The 21,310-nt window shown below is 40.1% G+C and overlaps 1 protein-coding gene across 1 annotated transcript; it reads right to left on the reverse strand.

Annotated features, from left to right (window-relative positions):
* Positions 1–9,179: 9,179 nt before the first annotated feature.
* On the reverse strand, positions 9,180–20,916 carry MMP13 (matrix metallopeptidase 13). Its single transcript, XM_065944034.1, has 10 exons — positions 20,747–20,916; positions 20,417–20,658; positions 19,329–19,477; positions 19,030–19,155; positions 17,104–17,265; positions 15,549–15,666; positions 14,423–14,556; positions 13,328–13,487; positions 11,438–11,541; positions 9,180–10,525 (listed from the first exon to the last, which is right to left on the reverse strand). The coding sequence occupies exons 1-10, from the start codon at positions 20,864–20,866 to the stop codon at positions 10,425–10,427; spliced, it is 1,416 nt and encodes a 471-aa protein (XP_065800106.1). The 5' UTR covers positions 20,867–20,916; the 3' UTR covers positions 9,180–10,424.
* Positions 20,917–21,310: the final 394 nt, after the last annotated feature.

A 21,310-nucleotide genomic window follows, 5' to 3' on the forward strand; every position in this document is an offset into this window, starting at 1 on the left:
ACTCAAACACTGATGGAGAAATAAAGTCAGGCACATGGCTGGAAAAACTAGCTGCCTTGTGCTTCAGCTGACTGGGCATGTGATGGTTAAGTTGTGTAAGTATGGGAAGAAATGGGTTTAGGAAAGGGCTGGGTGCCAACTGTTTCTGGTCAAACCCACCCTGAGGATCCAGAAGGATTTCAGGCTCAGATGGGCTATACACCAGAGTGGAGCACATCTGCCATGCCCCCCAGACCTCCCTTTCCATGGGAGAAGTCCTTGATGACTGGCTACTCTTTTGTGCAACTTAGAAGCCTCTGAGTCTTCCCTCCAAGCTTTGTACATACTAAGGAAATATGGATAAATTTTAATATATCTAGTAAAGAAAATGTATTTCCTCCCATAAATCTTATTAAGATGTATTCCATTGACATGTAAATTGATAAAATTACTATGGAGAAAAGTAAAGAGGTTCCTTAAAAAGCTAAAATAGAACTACCATGTGACCCAGCAATCCAACTACTAGGCATATACCGGGAGAAAACCATAATTCTGTAAGATACATGCCCTTCCATGTTCACTGAGGCACTATTTACAGCCAGGACGTGGAAGCAACCTAATGGTCTATCAGCAGAGGAATGGATTAGTCATAAGAAGGAATGAAATTGTGCTATTTGCAGAGATGTGGATGGAGCTAGATGCATCATACAGAGTGCAATTTCACAAAGAAAAAAATATTATATATTAACATATTTATGTGAAATTTAGAAAAATGGTATCAGTGATGTTATTTGCAAAGCAGAAATAGAGACACAGATGTAGAGAGCAAACACATAGGTACTACGGTGGGGGGGTGGTGAACTGGGAAATTGGGATTGATATATATACACTATTGAAACTATGTATAAAATAGATAAGTAATGAGAACTATTGCAGCACAGGCAACCATAGTCAGTGTCTGTGGTGACCTAGATGGGAAGGAAATCCAAAAGTGGGGATACATGTGAACAGAAGCCGACTCCCTTTTCTCTACAACAGAAGTTAACGCAACGCTATAAAGCAGTGAGTGAGTGAAGTGAGTGAAGTCTCTCAGTCCTGTCCGACTCTTTGCAACCAAGTGAAGTCTCTCAGTCCTGTCCGACTCTTTGCAACCCCATGGACTGCAGGCTGCCAGGCTCCTCTGTCCATGGGATTCTCCAGGCACGTATACTGGAGTGGGCAGCCATGCCCTTCTGCAGGGGATCTTCGCAGCCCAGGGACTGAACCCAGGTCTCCTGCATTGCAATCAGATTCCTTCCTCTCTGAGCCACCAGGGAAGCCAAGGATACTGGAATGGGTAGGTTGTCTCTTCTCCAGAGATCTTCCCAGCCCTTCATTGCAGATGAGTTGCTCTGTTCTCCCTTGTCTGTCTCATGTGTACATGATATTAAGCTTTTGTTTTGCTTTCTTTTAATCTGTCTCAGATCAAGTTAATTCTTACACCAGCCAGAAGAACCTAGAAGGGTAGAGGAAAGGGTCTTTCTCTGCGACAGACAGCCGTGGTTGGCTCTTGTGCGAGATGTCCAGAGCGGTGCTGGAGTGGACACTCAGGTGCTGTGACGTGCGCTTTTTTTGTAGCTGTATCTGTGTTTTCTTCTGAAGAAGCCCACTGGAAGGCTGGGGGTGAGAGGGGGAAGAAAAAGATAAAGTTTGGGATGAACCAGACAAAATTGAGACAGTTGTATGCATTTTTCCCAATGAGTGTGTCTTCACTGAAGGAAGAGGGCCACCTTTCATCAGTAAGTAGTGGGGCCCAGCCCCTGGGCTGAGGTAAGGACCGGAACTTGAATCAGTAAGGTCTGGAAAAAAGAAGGCAGTATCTACTGGACACGGGTTATTAAGAAGCAGGGATTCTGACACAGGGACCCAAGGAAGGGACAGTTTGTAACAATGATAGGGACTCAATCTTGAGACAATCACAGAAACTGAATTGTCAGAACTGGATGCAAAACCTAAGCTGTCCTGGCAAAGAAAATTTTTTACAGAGTCTCAGTCAATTGAGCCAGAGCCTTAATGTCAGTCGTTAAGAGCCCTGAGCTATGGGGAGAGGATGACCACCAAAGGCTGAGGACCTGGTGGAGCCTGGCTGTTATCCAAGATGACGCAGCCGCGTGGACTCAGCTCCCCCTTGCACCGTCAGATTAGTGGTACCCTTATGGTAGAATTAAATGTATTTCATGACCCCTGGTAAATACTAAATATCTAAACACACAGTGGACTGTGGAAGGTGGAGAAAAATTAAAGAGCTGTAAGGAGGAAAGTGGGATGATTGTTATGGCCCAGGCTCCAACATTACTGTACGGTCTTAGAGGGGTCATTTCCTTTCTCTTAGCCTTGGTTCTCATTTGCAAAAAAAAAAAAAAAAAAAAAAAAAAAGGATGAATCAGATGATCTAATTCCTCTAGTTATTTTCATCCTAAGTAAACACAGGATATAAAATGTTGCCACATCTCCCCAGCCCACAGATTTACCACATTGAAATATTTTAGGGAATGTTTTGAACTTAAATGTAAGTATTAAGAAGAAGCATATTAGTTCTTCACTCATAATCCAGTTGATTCCATGTAATCCCTGGGTATATCTGTTGCCCAAGAACTCTGCTTCCATCACCACTACCGTAAAATACTGCCCATTATTTCACTCTCTCATTACCCTGCTCCCTTGGTCTTTATTTTATCTCTGTTATTCAAGCCATAAATCAGTTTATTCATTCCCTATGAAATTGGGAGGGTCTTCCCTGGTGGTTCAGTGGTAAAGAATCCACCTACCAATGCAAGATACATGGGATCCAGTCCTGGGTTGGGAAGATGCCCTGGAGAAGGAAATGGCAACCTACTCCAGTATTCTTGCCTAGAAAATTCCTTGGACAGAGGAGCCTGGTGACTACAGTTTATGGGACTGCAAAGAGTTAGACAAGACTTACACCTAAACAACAATAGCAACAATGAAATTGGGAATACAACTACTTAGTGAAATGGAGCAGGACCCCTGGTCCTGTTCTCACCCTGCCTTATGTCTGTGAAAAAACTTTAGCCAAAGAATACATTTAAAATCAGAGAATTGAGAACATGCAGAAACAAATGAAAACAGTAAAAGGAAACCAAATAAAAACAGTTCAGTCTTTAAGCAAATTCAGAGACCTTTATTTCTTTCTCAAGGGCTAAAGAGAATATTCTGAGCCATATCCTGTGAGCTGTCTTAGATACTGAAAATCCCACCAAATGGGAGAAGATATCTACCTGATTGTCAGACTGAGGCTGTGACATAAGCTGCCACAATTCCAAGAACCGGCCTCAAGGAAATGGAAACACACCGACCCTGGGACTGAAGATTAACTGTGCCTCAAACAACCAGGCTGGTTAGGCCACCAATGACCAATTTCAAGATGACGGTCAGAGCTGACTGTGCTGTTTCTGCATGTACCCCCCACCCTCCGCCCCTTCTGTCTACTGAAGCTCTTGTCCCCTGATTGCAGGGAGGAGGAGTTGGCCTTTGGACAGGAGTGTACCCTCCCTATCCCTTGGCCCCCTCCCTTCCAGTTGCTGGCATCCAAAATAAAGCAAATTTTCCTTTCCACCAGTCTGGGCTTTTTCTTGACTTTTGAGCGGAGAGCAGCTGGACCTGGGTTCCATAATATTAGGAAGTATATTATTTATTATGGGATAAATTCTAATAAGTGGATTCAGAAAAGTGGGCCTGGCTGGAGGCACAGCTGCTGTTTCTTAGCCCTCTGCTTAACTCAAAAGGATCCAAACCAGAAGTTGCCAGAAACAGAGCCAGCATAAGCATACACACTGTGCCCATGTGCTCTGAATTCCTTGGAACTCACAGAGTTCCTTTTCCCTTGTGTTGCTTTGAAAGCAAAGTCACAGGCCACTGGCACTCACTAAGCCGAGGCGCTGTCTGGCTAGAGGACACAGCCCAGAAAGGCCAGTCCTTCACCAGACAGCAGCGTCCTCCTCAGGTGGACGGGAAGGCTCTGTCAGCTTGCACTCTGCTGTTTTCCATGCCTAGTCTGCTGAAGGAAAGGGAAGGTCATCAAGAAAAGGAAGGCTACTGGTCTGTGTAAACGTTAGCAAAACCCAAAACACACTTTTAGATACTTATTTTAAGTCTTTTTGTCACAGCAGGTAGGAACACAGCTAAGGATGCTTGGGGGACGTCCTTTAATCCAACATGAAGCCATGAACATGAAGCAGCAGTACCTTCACTTGTAAGCAACTGTAAAGTATAACGGGTGGATTTTCATTAATGTGAGTCCAATTCCATTTCACCAAGATTTGAGAGGCTCACAGACTCACTGGATATCAAGTACTTATGCTCATTTCTTGCTCAGTTGACGTGTAGGGAAATTATTGAATGATTATTTCTGGAGTGGGTAATAACAAATTTTAGATGTATGGGAGAGAAATTTTCTTCCTCACATCATGTAAATTTAGGACATAATTGTGACCATTTAAGGCAAACAAGACAGCATGATAAACTCTTCCAAGAAAGGTCATGCTGTTGGTGTGACTGCAGCTTATCTTTGGTTCTCCGGAGGCCATTAACAGAATAGCTGGGGTCCCATTTAAGTGCCTGGTGAGCAGCAAGGAAGAACAAAGCCCAGACACCCTAAACGAGCATTTCATGAGCCCTAGACCATCAGGCAGGTATAAAATCCAAAACAGCTAGAAAAGCTAGCCCACGTGAGACACCTTGGAAACCTCAAGCGTTCTCCTTCTGTGATCTTGACGCCGTCCCCGGGTGAGAGGCCTGGTGACTCGGGGTTTTCTCCCTCCTGCTGCCAGCTGGCCCGGTTTCTTGTCAGAGCGCCTCTGTTCTCTGTGTGTGCGGGAGTATCTGGCGGCTTCCACTGGGGTCCGTTACCCAGAAGCCTGTGGTGGCGTGCAGGGCCCGGCCGTGGTGGCTTGGCCTGACCCACATCCAGCCTCTCCTCTCTGTGAAAAAAGCTTTCACCGCTGAGGAGATGAATGGCAGGGAGACTTCTGTGACTAAGAAAACTAGAGCAAGCTGTTCTCGAATTCCTTAGGGGGATGAAATAAGAAAGCTTGTTAAACCCTATTTGAAAGTGAGTGACATAAAGTCAGCAATTAAGCCATCAGCGATCTGGCCAGAATCCTTGTCCCTGCATTAGAGAACGAAGCGCTGGTTTTGCTCCTTAAATCATCTGATTCAACATTTTCAAGAGGTGGCTGATGCCACCTACTGGAACTACTGTGAATCTCACAGCCTCACGCTCAACCCTTAAATATCAAGGTGTTTTCTACAACTGAGACTAAATTTGGTGGAGAGGTATGGCGACTATCTTTCTGTGAGATCTGCTGAATATGTTTCGGCATGTTTATTCTGATATGAGGATGCAGAGATCGAAGACACTATTTTTAATTTATTAACAACATGAAAATTTTCCCAGGATCATTTCAAGGGCAAAATTTATTACACCAGCAAAGAATCTTGTCAGCTGCTGCTCTTTAAAAACTATATGAACTTTTGGTTCACTTCGAGGGGGTTTTCAAACTTTTCACCCTCATTATGTGTGATGAAGAGGCTACTAGCTGCAGTTCAACTTGATTGCAAAGCATTGTTGTTATTGTTGTTTAGCTGCTAAGTCATGTCCAACTCTTTTGCGATCCCATGGACTATAGCCTGCATGGCATTAACCCTGGGCAAATGCATTCTATTATTTGTGGACACAGTGTTACCTTTCATAAAACATTCATCTGGTCGCCTCACATCACACATGAATATCTGTGTGAACAGGCTTTTTGTATTTTAACTGTAACGTATTTCATAGCACAGCCTATTAGGATGAACTGCTCTACTTGTATTGAGATTTTTTTTTTTTAATACTACCCTCGTTCCCAAAGGGAAACTTTGGCGTAGTTTGAATTTGGTGTAGTTTGAATTTGGTGTTCTGGCCACAGGAGAAAGACACTGATCCAGGTTATACCAGTTAGATTGGGAACCTGAAATTAAGACTGGAGCAGAGATGGGTGTTAGAAAATAATCCTGATCATATATCTCTATTCATTGATCGATCTAGCCATCCATGAGCAAGGCCACACAAGCAAATAAGAAAGCAAATGAAAATTTTTCTGAAGTCAAGTTAAACATCTTTTTTAAAAATAGAGTAGCCTTTTCAAGAAGAAGGAGACCCCTGCCCCTCCCAAAGCTGAAGCCAGAGCAAAGGCTTCGAGGGCCAGGAAAGCAGGGTTGAAAGGCACCCACAGCAACAGAAAAGGAGATGCGGATGTCACCCACCTTCCAGTGGCCCAAAACACTGTGGCTTGGGAGGCAGCCCAAATATCCTCAGAAGAGTGGCCCTAGGAGAAACAAATGAACAACGACTATGCCGTCACCAAACTCCCCCTCCCCGCAGTCACCAGGAAGAAAATAGGAAGCAACAGCATACTGGTATTCACTGTGGGCGTCAAGGCCAACCAAGCTCCGAATTAGACAGGCTGTGAAGAGGCGCTACGACAGAGACGTGGCCAAGCTCAGCTCCCCGGTCAGGCCTGGTGGAGAGAAGAAGGCAGACATTCAACTGGCTCCCGACTATGACGCTTCGGGAGTTGCCAACAAAATTGGGATCATCTAAACTAAGTCCAGCTGGCTAATTCAAAATATAAAAGTTTTCACTATTTAAAAAAAAAAACAACAGTAAAAGAATGTAAATGAGTTTCATGTTCCGATATATTTGTAAAACCTTGTTCAACAGGCTGAACAGCTTCTTTGACACAGAACTGTTTGTAGCCTCTGATATATGCTATGAGTCTTCTGGAAAGGGTTCCCCGAGATCGCAGCAGGGAGTTGTGAACCCCAAGAATCCCCATGTCATCTCTCTCGGGAGCCCTTACGTGGCCTTTTCTGAGGGACTGTGTGCCGTGAGGGATCAGATTTGTTAACACACAGCTCCTCATTCCCTGGCTCAGGGTGGCGCGGACTGGGCCTTTTTAGCAAACTCACAGGCGCCACGGATGCTTCTGGCCTTTGGAGCACCCTGTGCGTGTTATTCTAAAGCAACTGCCCTTTGCAGAGAGGAACGGGAAGCTCCTTGAGAGAGCCCAGCAATCCCTGAGACGCGGGTGGGGACAGTGAGCTGACCACAGCAGCATGAGGCATGGCCCGCTGGGCCCCAGGCCGGGGGGCCTTACTGTGGGGGACTTTTCCCTGCTCTGAGGGAGACAGAGCCCCACCTTGTTCCAGAATTGCGAGGGCCTCCATTATGCTCAGAGTTCATGTCTCCATCAGCTGACTCAGTGACCAAGAACTACATACTCACATGTCAAACCCTAGAATGACCTAGCCATTTTAAAAAAATTTAACCAATAGGCTTTAAAAATCAGTAAGTTTCTCCTGGTTTATCATAGAGAGATTCTCTAGTCTGTGTTCAGGCTATGAAGGGCAGGAGGAGCTTGGTTGGATTGGGGGATTTCTGGATACAGTTCATCCATCCATACCTGACCAATGTCGTCATAAAACTCTCTGTAGGGGAATTCCTTGTGGGCCTAGTCGTTGGCATTCAGGATTCTGGGGTTCTGGGCCTTTACTGCTGTGGCTCAGGTTTCAGCCCCTGGTCAGGATTGAGATCCTGCAGGTTGTGCATGGCATCCCCTCTCTGTAATTCTCCCCTGGGTTCCAACAGTTCCATTCCAGGCGTGGCCGGGGCCTCCCCCCGATCCCTTCACTGCTGGGTTGTGCTCTGTTTTTATAACAGCTCAGGGGTCTCTCTCTTCCCTTGCAATGCCCTTCCCCAACGACCCTCTTGTGCCCCTCCCCTCACATACTCAGCAGGTAAAATTCCCCATATTGGAGGACCTCGGAGCACCAGGCTGCCTTTCCTTGTAGCATTTATCGTAGTTTTAAGTTATACTTATTTGACTGATGTCTGTCTCCCCAGCTACAATGCGAGCTCCAAGAAAGCAATGCGGTTTTCCTGCTCACTGTACTCGCAGCATCGACCTAAGTTCCTGACACAGGACAGGAATTAATATTTACTACATTTGCTTCACTGGTGGCTCAGAGGTTAAAGCGTCTGCCTGCAATGCAGGAGATCCGGGTTCGATCCCTGGGTCAGGAAGATCCCCTGGAGAAGGAAATGGCAACCCCCTCCAGTATTCTTGCCTGGAGAATCCCATGGACAGAAGAGCCTGGCAGGCTACAGTCCACGGGGTCGCAGAGAGCCAGACAGGACTGAGCGACTTCACTTTCACTTTCACATTTTATTTATTTATTGGATGGATGATGTTCTACTCCAGTAGCAAAACTTAGAAATAAGGAATCCCCTTAAATTGTCCAGGAAAATGAGAAGGGCATAAAGTGACACTGGGGCATGCTGGGAGGGAGGAAAGGACAGTCTTCTCTGCACTCAGAGCAGGTGGCCACTGCTCCCTTGAAAAGGCACTTAATCTACTCAATTCTAATTGCATTGTTTCCATGGTAGGATAGAAACTCTTTAGAGATCGAGACCAAATTTTTCTAATTTATCTCAGCATCTTAGGTGCCCGACATTGAACAGGTGCTTATTAAATGTTTGGGAATGAACAGTGCTCAAGAAAACAGAGAAAACCAGTATTCACGCTCAGTGCACTGAGCTTCCTGGATTCTGTTCATCCTCCTTACTAGAGTTCCCTGTTTCCCCATGTTTCCCCAGAGCGGCTAAGCCTCTCACTTCACACAGCAGGAAAGTAAAGCCCAAACAGATCAAAGGAGCCGCCTGAAGTGATGCACAGAGGCAGCATCAGGACCCGGCCTTCCTGACTTAGACCTGCTGCCCTCTCCTCCTCGTGACCAAGGAACGCTCTCGGCAAAGAGACTGAGGGCCCCGTGGGCTCAGTCTAGGGCAGCTGGCTCAGAAGAGGGGCCCATCAGCGCCAGGCCAGCCAAACTCGACCAGAAATTGAGCTAGCAAAACCTGGTACAATTGACACTAGATTTGAATTTAGGGTCTTTATACAAACCAAAGAAACAAACAAACAAAAACCAATAATGAGCTACATTCATCAAGAAACATATGGTTAGAAAAAGGAATAATTTAAATAGACATTCTTTGAAAAAAAATTATAACAAATTATATAATATATATAAAATATATTATATAATTATATATAAAATTATACCAAAAGACAAAAACATACCATATACCAATGTCTGTTGAAAATATCTTTTTATTACAAACAACATGAACACTTCCTAATACATGCTGCATATACAGTACACTTTTTTTTCTTTGCCTGAATTTTTATGAACATGATCTCTCAATACAATGGTTCTTCCCATCAAGGTCACTTATATATTCAACAAGTACCAAGTGAAAGGCACTGTCAAAAGTTATGAAGGATTAAAGGAGGAAAAAAGGAGAAAAAAGGAATAATTATATTCTTCAAAAGGACCATGTTTTCTTTATTTTAGATAATTTAGATAATTTTGATTTTTAACATACACATTTCCAATTTATAAGATGCATTTTAGAGTATTTCTTTCAAAAACAGCTTATATATCCAAGGTAAACTGGACAATTAAAACAATTTTAGATAAATTAAAACACTACTTTTAGTTTTAAATAATCAAGTGATTTATGAAAAAGTGATCCTACAGCCTTAGATCATTTTCTTAACAACTGTAGTTTACTTTGATGTTTTTGAAAGACCTGAAATATTTTAATGCCTGAAATATTTTAATACTTTGTCTTCTACAAAAATGAAAAGGAATAACTGTCTTCTTTGACAGCAGTCTTTGAGTCACTGTCAAAAGTGAAAATTAAGCAGAATCCAAAGGCCACATCTTCTGTCCTCACCATTAGTCTCTGCCTCCTATCATTAGTGACTGTGATGTTTCCTTACTGTCTGTATAAAGAGGGGCATGTAGAGCCAAATATTTTTAGTGCAAAATCCAAATACTTCTTTGGAAAGTTGTCTAAAATGTATTTACTGCAGACATTTCCCTTTGGTTTATTTTTGTGTGCGGATGTCATATGCTACCCCCAAATTTGATTTTCATACTATTTTATAACATTTAGTAAAGACAAATCATTAATTAGATAAATGTGTTTGCTTTTATGTCTTTGCAAAGTTTTCTTATAAACAATATGTTAAGTAACTCTCTTTGGCACACCATATATCTCATTTTTGATGGGAATGCTGTCAAATACTACTTCTACATAGCACACAAAAATTAGGTGATTCATCAAGATAATGAATTTCATGATTTTAAAATACAATGTGGTTCCAGCCACGCATAGTTGTATAGATACTAAATAGTCAAAGATAACTTACTGAAGCTCGTTCACAGAACTAAGCTTTCCCCTGATATCTATCCTTCTCCCATAACTCACCCCCCAAATGTCTGAAAGTATTATCTCAAATGCTTTCCAGGATTTAAATAACAATATTTTAAAAACACTTTTAACACCACAATAAGGAATTTGTTGGCATGACTCGAACAATACGGTTACTCCAGATGCTGTATTCAAACTGTATGGGTCCATTGAAAAAATAGATATAACCTATAAGAAAAAGACCAAAGAGATTTCAGAGGTTGAAAATAAAGTTTTACTCTAGCTAACATTAAAAGCTCAATCTGTTCGATTCACTTTTTTAAACATTTCAATGCCTACATTATAAACATCACTAATACTTTAATGTATTGCTTATAATTTAAAGAGGGGGAAATGTATAAAAGTTTCTAGTGCTCCTAAAATGTCACCTCAAATTAATTGCTGTGGTGACATGAGTTCCAGTTTTGAGGTTTGAAATTTTTTTTGGCCATGCCAAGCAGTGAAAACACAGTCTAGGCCTCCAGGGAATGCCCCCAAATGCTTGAGTTATTGATATTGGTTATTTGTTGCAAGTTAGAGATAATGTCCTTTTCCATAATTAAAGCAAAAAACATTTTGTATTTATGATGTTATTTGTCTTCACATATAAAATACTCCCCATTCATCCCTGATTTTAATTATGGCAATACTTTTTGCATCTTGTGTGCTGTGCTTAGTTGCTCAGTCGTGTCCGACTCTTTGCAACCCCATGGACTGTAGCCAGCCAGGCACTTTGGTCCGCTGGGATTCTCCAGGCAAGAATACTGGAGTGGGTTGCCATGCCCTCCTCCAGGGGATCTTCCCAATCCAGGGGTTGAACCCAGGTCTCCCACATTGCAGGTGATTCTTTACCATCTGAGCCACCAGGGAAGCCCTCAATATTTTTAAATTTAAAGTCGTGTTTAAGATATGTCATCTTTTATTCATAGAACTAGCAGTCATTAAGTTAAGCTCCCGTTTATTGTAAGCATATTAATTTTTGCCTGCTGACTAAGTAGTCACAGTAAGTAATCCCTTAATTATGCAAGGTTTTTATTAGTGAATCTAAGTTCCAACTGAGGGACTACAGAAGCTCTCCATTAAGATCAGTGAAATAGTTACCATTTTTCTGGTAGACAGCATCTACTTTATCACCAATTCCTGGGAAGACCTCTTCAATGAGTCTGGGGTAGTCTTTATCCATCACATGGTTAGTGTCATCATAGCTATATAATAAGAAAAAGAAGCTCTTAAGTAGGTTTTAGGTAAATTACTTTAGAAATAATACAGTGGATATAATGGCAACTTTCAAAATTGACAAAGTTTCCAATTTTTAAGTCCATTTGAAACATCTGGTAGTTTCTTAAAATTAAGAATTATAATACTGACTATATAGTAGATACCTGGTGAGTATTTTGACTTGCCTAAAGGCCATATTTATAAAGATGGTTATAAACTCTTTTCCATTTTATTTGTACATCTGTTATAAAAGTATGTTATTAGGAAAGAATTTTTAGAGTCAAATAAATACATTTCTGGATTGAACAATTGTCTCTCACTATGTGTAAGACAACTTACTAAAGGCAGTCATGGATACAAAACTATTTGAGGCTCAGTTTCCACACAAGGAAGTTACAGAGGGAAATAGTAGTAACAAAGCGAGGGTGGGAAGCACAGAATTCTCCTCCTGTAACTATATATTCCACACTCCTCTTCCCCAGCACATACTCACACTCTAGCCAACCAAACACATTCTGAAATCAACCTAGGAGAAAGACCTTTCGTGATGCACTCTTCCTACAGTTACTGATAAGAGTTTTTTATATTCTTGAGGTAAGTTCCAATAGGTAAAGGCTGAGAATCATTGGCCCATCAAGAAGGCTAAGACATACACAGATGACATTGGAACACTAAGCAATAGGGGCTAAACATCATGAGAGAATACACATGAGATGTCATGGGAAATACATGAGAAGGGAGATAGCCTTTGAATGAGGTGATCAAGAAGGGCTGTACATAAAATGGTATTTCAAATTAACTTTAAACAACAGATAGAATGTCAAGAGGATAAATGTAGGGAAAGGCCTCTGGGCAAAGAAAATTGTATAATGGAAGGTTATGAAGAGATAAAAGCACAAAGCATTTGAGATATGGTAAGTAGTCCATCTTGACCAAACCACACACCTCATATAGAATAAAGGGACAGAAACACTAGACCAGGTAGAACCTAGACAGTAATATTTAATAGTCGTATTTAAAGTTGTGAGTGTCATTATCACAAATAAGAAGACAAAAGGTAAAGACGATATATACAAGAGTGTGTGTGTGTACACCATGCATGCATGAGTGTACATGTGTGTGTGCATAGAGGAAGTAAGCTACCATTTAAAAAATTTCAAGTTTTGGATACCTATGAGATAATCATCTCTGAATTGACTCGGGTTCACAAACATTGCCAATGTCAATGCCGCCTTAAGCTGTATGCATGTTTCAGATAGTCCAGTTCTACTTGGTTTTCACGAGGGTCTGGCTTTGCAAAGTATAGACCTAGCAGCTTCCTGGCCAGCCTCTGCACTGGACCAACAGACTAGAAACTGCGGCCTTCTCTCGCTCAGTCTTGTCCTGTACATATTCTTGTGTTTCCTCTGGCCACAGAAGATGAACTTGCATGGAAATTAGCAGAGGATGACAAGAAAGAGAATCCAGGAGAAAGATGAAACGAACGCGTCAAAATAAGAGAGAGAGTTTTGCCATGGCTTAAGTACAACAAATGACTGAGAAAGAAAAGCGTGGCCCAGAAGGGTTGAGAATTACACGTGTATTTTTCAAGAAGGCTTGAGGCTTTCAAATGCCTGTCTTAGGGGCTACCTGCAGGAGCTGACATGGAACATAAATGAATGACTGGTTTGACATTTAAAGTAAGGTATGAGATAATAATTTTAAGCAACTGGAGATGCTCGAGGCTCACTTCGCCCTCTGACGCACGATGGGGAGTAAACATGGTTGCCTTACCTCCAGACTTGGTTTTCTGAGAAGAAGAGCGTCTTCCCTGAATCCTCAAAGTGAAGGGCTGCACTGATCTTTTTAACATCTTTTGGAAATCCCAGTTCAGATATTTTTTTGGGATAATCTTCCAGAATATCATAACCACTAAGTGCCCAAAATTTTCTGCCTAGAATAAGTGAAAGAATCATTTTATTATTCAAGGAAATCTATTAAAACTCACATATGTAGACCTTTACTTTAGCAAAGAGAAAATTATTTTACACATTTATTAATAAATTAGTCAATGTTTGTGGTCACCATGTTTAAGAAACACAAAAGTATGAACATTCTTCAAAAATTAAGATCCTAATTTCCTAAATGTAAGCATAGCAAATGGAATATTAGTTTGACTATTAACTCTGAATATTAAGTTTGGAGCTAGGTTAAAAATTCATTAAGATTTCTATAGAAAGAAGCCTCACAGTAGGAACAGGAAAATAGATTGAAAACTCAAGTTTTATACTGGTACAAAAGCTATCTTCTTCTCTAAACAGTAACTTCATTATAATGTTAATTATAACAGTCACACAATAGAAACAGCAGTAGTAGGATCTATGTAGTTAATACAAATTATGATCATGAAGCTGGAATAGCAATTTGGGAACCTATGTCAAAGGAACAAGTAAAATGTTAAAATGCATACATACTATGAATGGAAATGTTTAATATATGTTTTGCATATAATTAGGGACTAGATAATTAAGTGAGAAAATAAATTGACCTTTCAGAAGGAGGAATTATGGATAATTTTTTTGAATTGTTAAAAATGTATATTGTTATAACATTTTCTCAACAAATAATTTTTAAGAGGAAATAAGAGAAACAAAGAGTGGATATGAGTAATAATGCAGACTTTTACTTGTCAGATTGAGGACACTTGGTTTCAGTTGGATACTTGGTTTCAGAAAGGTTTCAGGTGCTTTCTGGCTTCCATTTTGTTATACTTGATTCTTAATTTAGATATATATTTTTGACAATGATCATTTTATTAAATCTCTGGTAGCTAAAGTTCATCGCTGACTGCTCTAGGCATATGTGAAGCTTCGCTGGTGGAAATCTTACCTCTAAAGATGAAGATAAGGTCACGGGAAGGGTGCTCATAGGCGGCATCAATACGGTTGGGAAGTTCTGGCCAAAACGATTTTGTTAAAAACAGCTCTGCTTCAACCTGCTGAGGATGCAGCCGCCAGAAGAATCTGACACAAAAGTAAAACACAGAATTTGCATCATTTCTTTGAGTTCAGTGTTTCTATCCTGCTAGCCACTTGTTTCCACATCAACACAGGTAAGCCAGACGTAACCATTCCCTACCACCTGTGAAGGGGCAAGATTTCCACTTCCGCTTAAACGCCAGTTAAACAAGCTGTTTCTGTCTTAACTCCAGCCTAAATACTGAAGTCCAAAAGTCTCCCAGAGCCTTTGTGAAGGCTCCAGGTCCTTTGTGTGCTGGGATCATTCTTTGTCAGTTTTGCATATCTTGCAAGTGACAAGCAAATATGCCAGGCACTGTGTCGGGCTCTGCAAAGAAAACATGACTGACACAAATTATGCTCCGAAGATCTCATGGCCTGGGGAATCTGATACAAGAGAAAATACTGGAGCAAAATGAAATTGGAGCTATAATAGAAGAGGAAGGAATGCTATTGGATCACAGATGAGAGAATAATACAGATAATTAACAGATAATTAAACAATGGGTTAATCAGTAAATGAACAAATAAGGATATCAAAACAGTATCAAAATTAAAAATTAATATCTCATTTTTCATCACGTATGGATTTAAGCTGTAACATACTTATATGTTACCAGAACCAAAGCTTTTCCATACCAAAAGGAATTGATGTGAAATTATGAAAAACAGCTTACTAATATAGTAACTGATTTCAATTAATATTTTGTTAAATAAATAAATTGTATTCCTGTATTTAATTGGTTATTTTTATAAGAAAAACTACAACCAAAGACATAAAAGAAAGCTATACAATGCCAAGATTATTCATTGAAAGGTAAAATGTTTATCCATCAGTTATTTTATTTCATCTTATATATGTAAATAAACTGTCCAAAAGTCTATTATTTTTACTAACTTCACCTCCTTTGGAATTCTGACCAGATGTTTTGGTAATCTCAGACATGACTTTAGAAATATTTGTTATGTGCAGGTTTCATAAAATAATACCAAAGTACCTGTCTTTGAAGATCAGTGTTTCTCCGCGGAGACTGGTAATGGCATCAAGGGACAAGGAAGGGTCGCATTTGTCCGGTGTTTTCGGATGTTTAGAGTTGGGGTCTTCATCTCCTGGACCTGCAGTCATAAAATAAGTCAAGGAAGTGACTGAGGATGACCTGCTCCTACCAATGGAGAGCAGGAAGGGCTTCATCCAGGGAGGGCAGTGGGTCCTGCCACCTCCTACATAATGCGCCAAAGAACCTGTAATCCCACCTCCTTCCTCCAGGGCTACCACGGTCTTGCCTATGGGACTTTCCCTTATGTTTTCAACTTTAAAGACCCTTGAGAATCATCTCGGCTCCAAATTTAGCCTTCTTGAGGTTGATGATAGAAATGGGCTGGGGGAGCAAGAGACTTTAGGGAAAACTTCCCCATGCTTTGCACAACCTATTCAGACTTCTCCTGAGAAACACATTGCTCACAGCCATTTCTGGAGGCACGTCGTCTCTGTGGGAGCCCTCCTTTGGGCTCTTTCTCGAGCCTACTTGACCAGCTGCCAGCATCAGCTCACCTTGCTTTTAGAGTTTATCACTGTGCGTCTGCATCTCAGTGAAAGGCCAGGCCCCAGCCACTCTGGTATGACTTGCAGCTTGTTGGTAACTTTCCAGCCAGCTCACATGAGTGCAAAAGGGTTGCAGGACATAAAATAATGCTAAACTTCTTTTCCACTACCTATATCCTATTAGTTCTGTCATTAAGTCCCTCAGCCAAGATACAGTAGAAATAGTAAAAACTGCAGAATTCTCGCCTCTGCCCTCACGAGCTATTGCGGTAGATTTCAATCCAGAAGGGAAAATAGCTTGGGGCTGGCCTGACCCAGTTTTCTGAGCTCTATCTTCTAGAAGTGTTTACACTGATGACTGTGTACTATGGCTGTACTTCTATTTATGGTAGGTATGTTTGCTTGTTGGGGTTGAGGTTTAATTATTTTGTAAATATTATTGAAAATTTGGAAGGAAAATAAAGGAAGAAATTCTTACAAATATTCACTGTAGATATTGGTTAAAAACTACCACGGGCCACTTGAATGGTTTCTACTGTGGTAAATAAAAAGAAGTAGTTGAAAGAATACCCACAATTTATAAAAGCTGGTTGAAATCTCACTTTCTCCCTGTGAAAGCTATCCCAAAATCTGTGTTCCTATCTAGCTGTGTTTCACCCAGCTGTGTTACTATAGATATACTATTTAAACTCTACAGCCTTAGTTTCTTCATTCATCAAATGAAGAATAAAATATTGCCATTTCTTATGTCAGAGGTATTGTCAGGATATCAAATGTACCTTGCAATGTATAAAATACAAATACAAGGAGATACATTCTACAAAAACTTTGGGGAATGGAATATTTTCTACTTGAGCAGGTAGACTGATATCTAAAGAAAAACTGAGCATGCTTCTCCATGTGTTACTAACAAAACCAGGACAGTAATATTGTTAATGGTAGATTCATTAATAATTTAGAAAATAAATGTGTTATGTCTTCTGCTGTCAAGCTGATTTATCAGTAGTTACCATAGAGAGACTGAATCCCTTGGACATCATCATCAGGAAGCATAAAGTGGCTTTTGCCAGTGTAGGTGTAGATGGGAAACATGAGTGCTCCTGGGTCCTTGGAGTGGTCCAGACCTAAGGAATGGCCAAACTCATGGGCAGCAACAAGAAACAAGTTGTAGCCTGTAAGGAAACAAAGGAACTGAGAAAAAAGTCCTCCAGTGACCGATGCACAGAATAAATGCTCTTTTCTTCCTCTAGTTATTATGTCGTCATTTCTCCTTGCCTATTTGACTCAGTTTTTAAAGTTAATATTCAGTTGCTTAAAGGAAGATTTAAAACGTTGATTTAATCATTGTAAATAATTTGGTAACCCTTTAATTACAGCTGCCTACACCGATCATCAACAGATTGATTAGTGATCAATAAGGTTTTATTGTGAAGACAGTAGTAATCCTGATTTGCCCCTTGCTTTCTCATGTCAGTGGGAAAAGTAGAGAGTGATGACCTTAAATGGACATGCATGGGGGAAAAACAGGGTGATACATATCTAGGGTGCTGCCTAGAAAATCATCTAAATAGGAGCCAGCAATCAAAGGTATGATGACCAAGCATAGAGAATGCACTAAATACAGTCTCCAAGAATCTACTTGGGAACAAATTCCTACCAAATGCTCCTTTCCAGTATCTCTCTATACTCTAGAATTTAAAGACGCAAAAACTCTAGACACGATTGGCCAACCTTCCTCTACTGGCAAAGACTACTGTGTCTCTGTGCTTACATTATTTCCTCCAGTCATTCTTCCCACAAATTTTTGATGCTTCTGGTATTTTAAATTGGAAAAAAATAAAATGCTGAGAGAAAAAAACACATGAAAGCTGGAGCCAGTGGTTTCAGTTTGACCTTAAATACCCTTTGCTATCATAGCCTGTACATGAAGAAAATATGTGACCAACTTAGCGAATTGTGCAGATTGCAGGATGGTCATTCATTTCAATTGAACATTTCAAACCCAGAATTTACATAGGAACTAAAAACTGAGGTTTACTGTGGCTATGTCTTAACAATACTAGGTGTTGCTCCTTTTTCCCAAAACCATCCTTATCTGTGAAATATTCAGACTTTAAATATGGAAACTCCCACCTTTCCCTCCAAAGACAAATTGGCAGCATAGGCATTGAGACATTGATTATTCAAGGCCCAGGTTTACTTTTTGGAAAAATAATTTCTATTTTTAAATGAATAATAAAGACCAGATATTTTTGAGGACTACCCTCTAATTATCACAATTAAGAGTCCATATAGCTCCAAAATTAAGTCCTAGTTGAAATAATTTGGCTTTTATGCCTAAATTAGCATTCTCAATTTTTTTGAGCCTTGAAGATTCAACTACTGACTGAATTCTCTCAACAGTTTCATTTTGCTTTTGCAAATACATTTTAATCTGGTTTGTCTCAGACTTTCTGAAGTAAGAAACTATATTGATTTGCAGAGTGGTATTTGTAAAAATCAGTGGAATAGATAAGTCTAAAGAAGTAATTATATAACAGAGAATAGAAATATGACTGGATTTGTGCCATTAATATTTCTACAAAGGAAAAATCTATTTCAACTCATATCCAACTTATTTATGATCTACATATTTAGCCCTAATAGTTTTTAGATTTATATTTGTAATAAACCATACTTCTTCATATGTCAGAAGTAATCCACAGTAATAACACCTTGGTTAACAGAAAGCCATTTTGATCCTATTTCAGAGTTAGCTAGTATCCCTCAAGCCACTAGACTAAGTAGATTTTGCTCATTTTTAATGTTTCATATTGGCTTGTAGAAATGCCATTTGTAGAAACTAAGTAGAAGATTATTATACTTATTAAACTTTTTTGGAAAATATAATCAAGTACCAAATATAATTTAGAGTATAGCTTTATAAGAAATATTACCTTTGGAACTACTTGTCCAGGTTTCATCATCATCAAAATGAGCATCTCCTCCGTAATTTGGTCCAGGAGGGAAAGCGTGAGCCAACAGGCCAGAGGGTCCATCAAATGGGTAGAAGTCGCCATGCTCTACACACAAAAGCAAGAGTTAGGAATCTAATTATACCAGTAGTGCCTAGCCCAGGTGCTTGGTGAGTTTTTGTTGGATTCTGTAAAAACTAATGAATAACTAAAAGAAGGAATAAAATAATGGAGCCAATAGTAGAATATAAAAATGTTTAAAAATTATTCTGCGTCATTACCTTTAGTTCCAAAAGAGATCATGATATCAGCAGTGCCGTTGTGAATTCTGGTAAAATTCAGAGGTGTCACATCAGACCACACCTTGAAGGCTTTTCTGAAGGCCTTTTCCACTTCAGAATGAGTCAGATCAGGTGTGTAATTTACAATTCTATTTAACAGAAAAAGCTTGAATCAAATTTTTGAAAAGTGAAAACTCTTTTAGAATATATTTTCTTGGAGTACTGCTTTTCAACTCAAAATGCAATGGCTTCTCTAAAAGTTCTACTAGAGGTCCATTGTTTCAAATAACTTATTAATTATGATGTCATATAGAGACATACATACAAAGACATACAATGCCATGGAGAATTTGATTAGATACTTGAGTATCTCCAAATATTTGACATCTTAAATTTAAAGTATTTAGATGTTTACTAAAACTTATATGGCTGCCATGCTAAAAGTTTTGTATCACTATGGTCTAAAGAAATGAAATAGTTCTGTAAAGTTCATGAGAGAGTGAAACTCTCCACTTTTAGCACTTTTATAATAAATATGACTGTTACATTTTCAAATTTTCTTGAAACTACTCTTCTATTTTGATTTTATAGCTGAAAGAAATATATTTAGTTTTGCAATAAAAATAATGCTGGCTGAATGTAATAATACTATATAATAGCTATTATAAGATATTCTCATCAACAGTATTAAAGTTACTCCTGTCTCTCTGTGTATGCTCTGTGCTTAATCGCTAAGTTGGGTCTGACTCTTTGCAACCCTCAAGACCGTAGCCTTCCAGGCACCTCTGTCCATGGGGATTCTCCAGGCAGGAATACTAGAGTGGGTTGCCATGCCCTCCTCCAGAGGATCTTCCCAACCCAGGGATCTAACCCAGGTCCTCTGCATTGCAGGTGGATTCTTTACCACCTGAGCCACCAGGGAAGCCCAAAGTCACTCCTAGACCTACTTAATTTCCAGTTTAAAATCTAAGGCCTACTGGAAACAATGGGGCCACACATGTTCTGTCATCTGTAGCTTGTGCTGAAAATTAGACATTCGATACTACAAAAAGCAGCAAATATTAAAGAAAGAAGAGTCTATGATTTACCTGTAGGTTAAGTTCATGTTGGACCACTTGAGAGTTCGAGGAAAAACATTGTATTCACCCACATCAGGGACCCCACATCTTGGTTTTTTCATGATATCTAAGGTGTTATCATCAAGTCTGCCAGTCACCTCTAAGCCGAAAAATGACTGCATTTCTCTAAGCCTGTCAATCACAGAGCTTGCTGCACTTTTCTTCAGGATTCCAGCAGGATTCTGAGGATAGTAGTACGATTTCAGGTAGTTCTAAAAAAAGAGAGCAAAACGACCCTCTTTTAAAGAGAAGGGCATTTATGAGACATATCACATCACTGGAATTGTTAAAATACTCTACCTCTGCAAACTGGAAGTCTTCCTCAGACAAGTCTTCAGAATCTCCATCACTGGGAAGGGGCAGGGACCAACAAGCCGTCCAGCTGAAGAAGAGGAAGCCAGCCAGGACCCTTGGGTGCATCTTGGATGATCGCGCCTGGAGGCAGCTGCCTTTTCCCAGACAAGTACCTTTACTTTTATAGGCCTATGGTGGTGAGTCATCAATTATGGACAAGTTTCAACTTCCTAGTCAGTTAAAGGTAAACATGCTTACATGGCAACTTTTTTTTTTTTTTCCTCCCAAGAAGTGTGGTTTGTGGTAGAATTTGAGGGAAATATAATATGAGGGCTTCTCTCCTTTCAGTAGGGTCTCAAAAACCATCTTGCAAAATAACGGCCTCAGCATATTTATGGCTATTGTGGGAAGAAACAGGGAGTAAAAATTTCACTTCACTTGGCAAAAAAATGTTCCCCTTTGCAGGAGAGTGACTGCTTTTGCTTTTTCTGATAAGACTATCAAGACAGTACACTTACTTTCATAAAGAGAAACCTAGTCTTGTTTCCAGAATGTTTATAACCTGGTGAG

Source organism: Muntiacus reevesi, chromosome 9, assembly GCF_963930625.1.
Source record: "Muntiacus reevesi chromosome 9, mMunRee1.1, whole genome shotgun sequence".
Taxonomy (NCBI): Eukaryota; Metazoa; Chordata; class Mammalia; order Artiodactyla; family Cervidae; genus Muntiacus; species Muntiacus reevesi.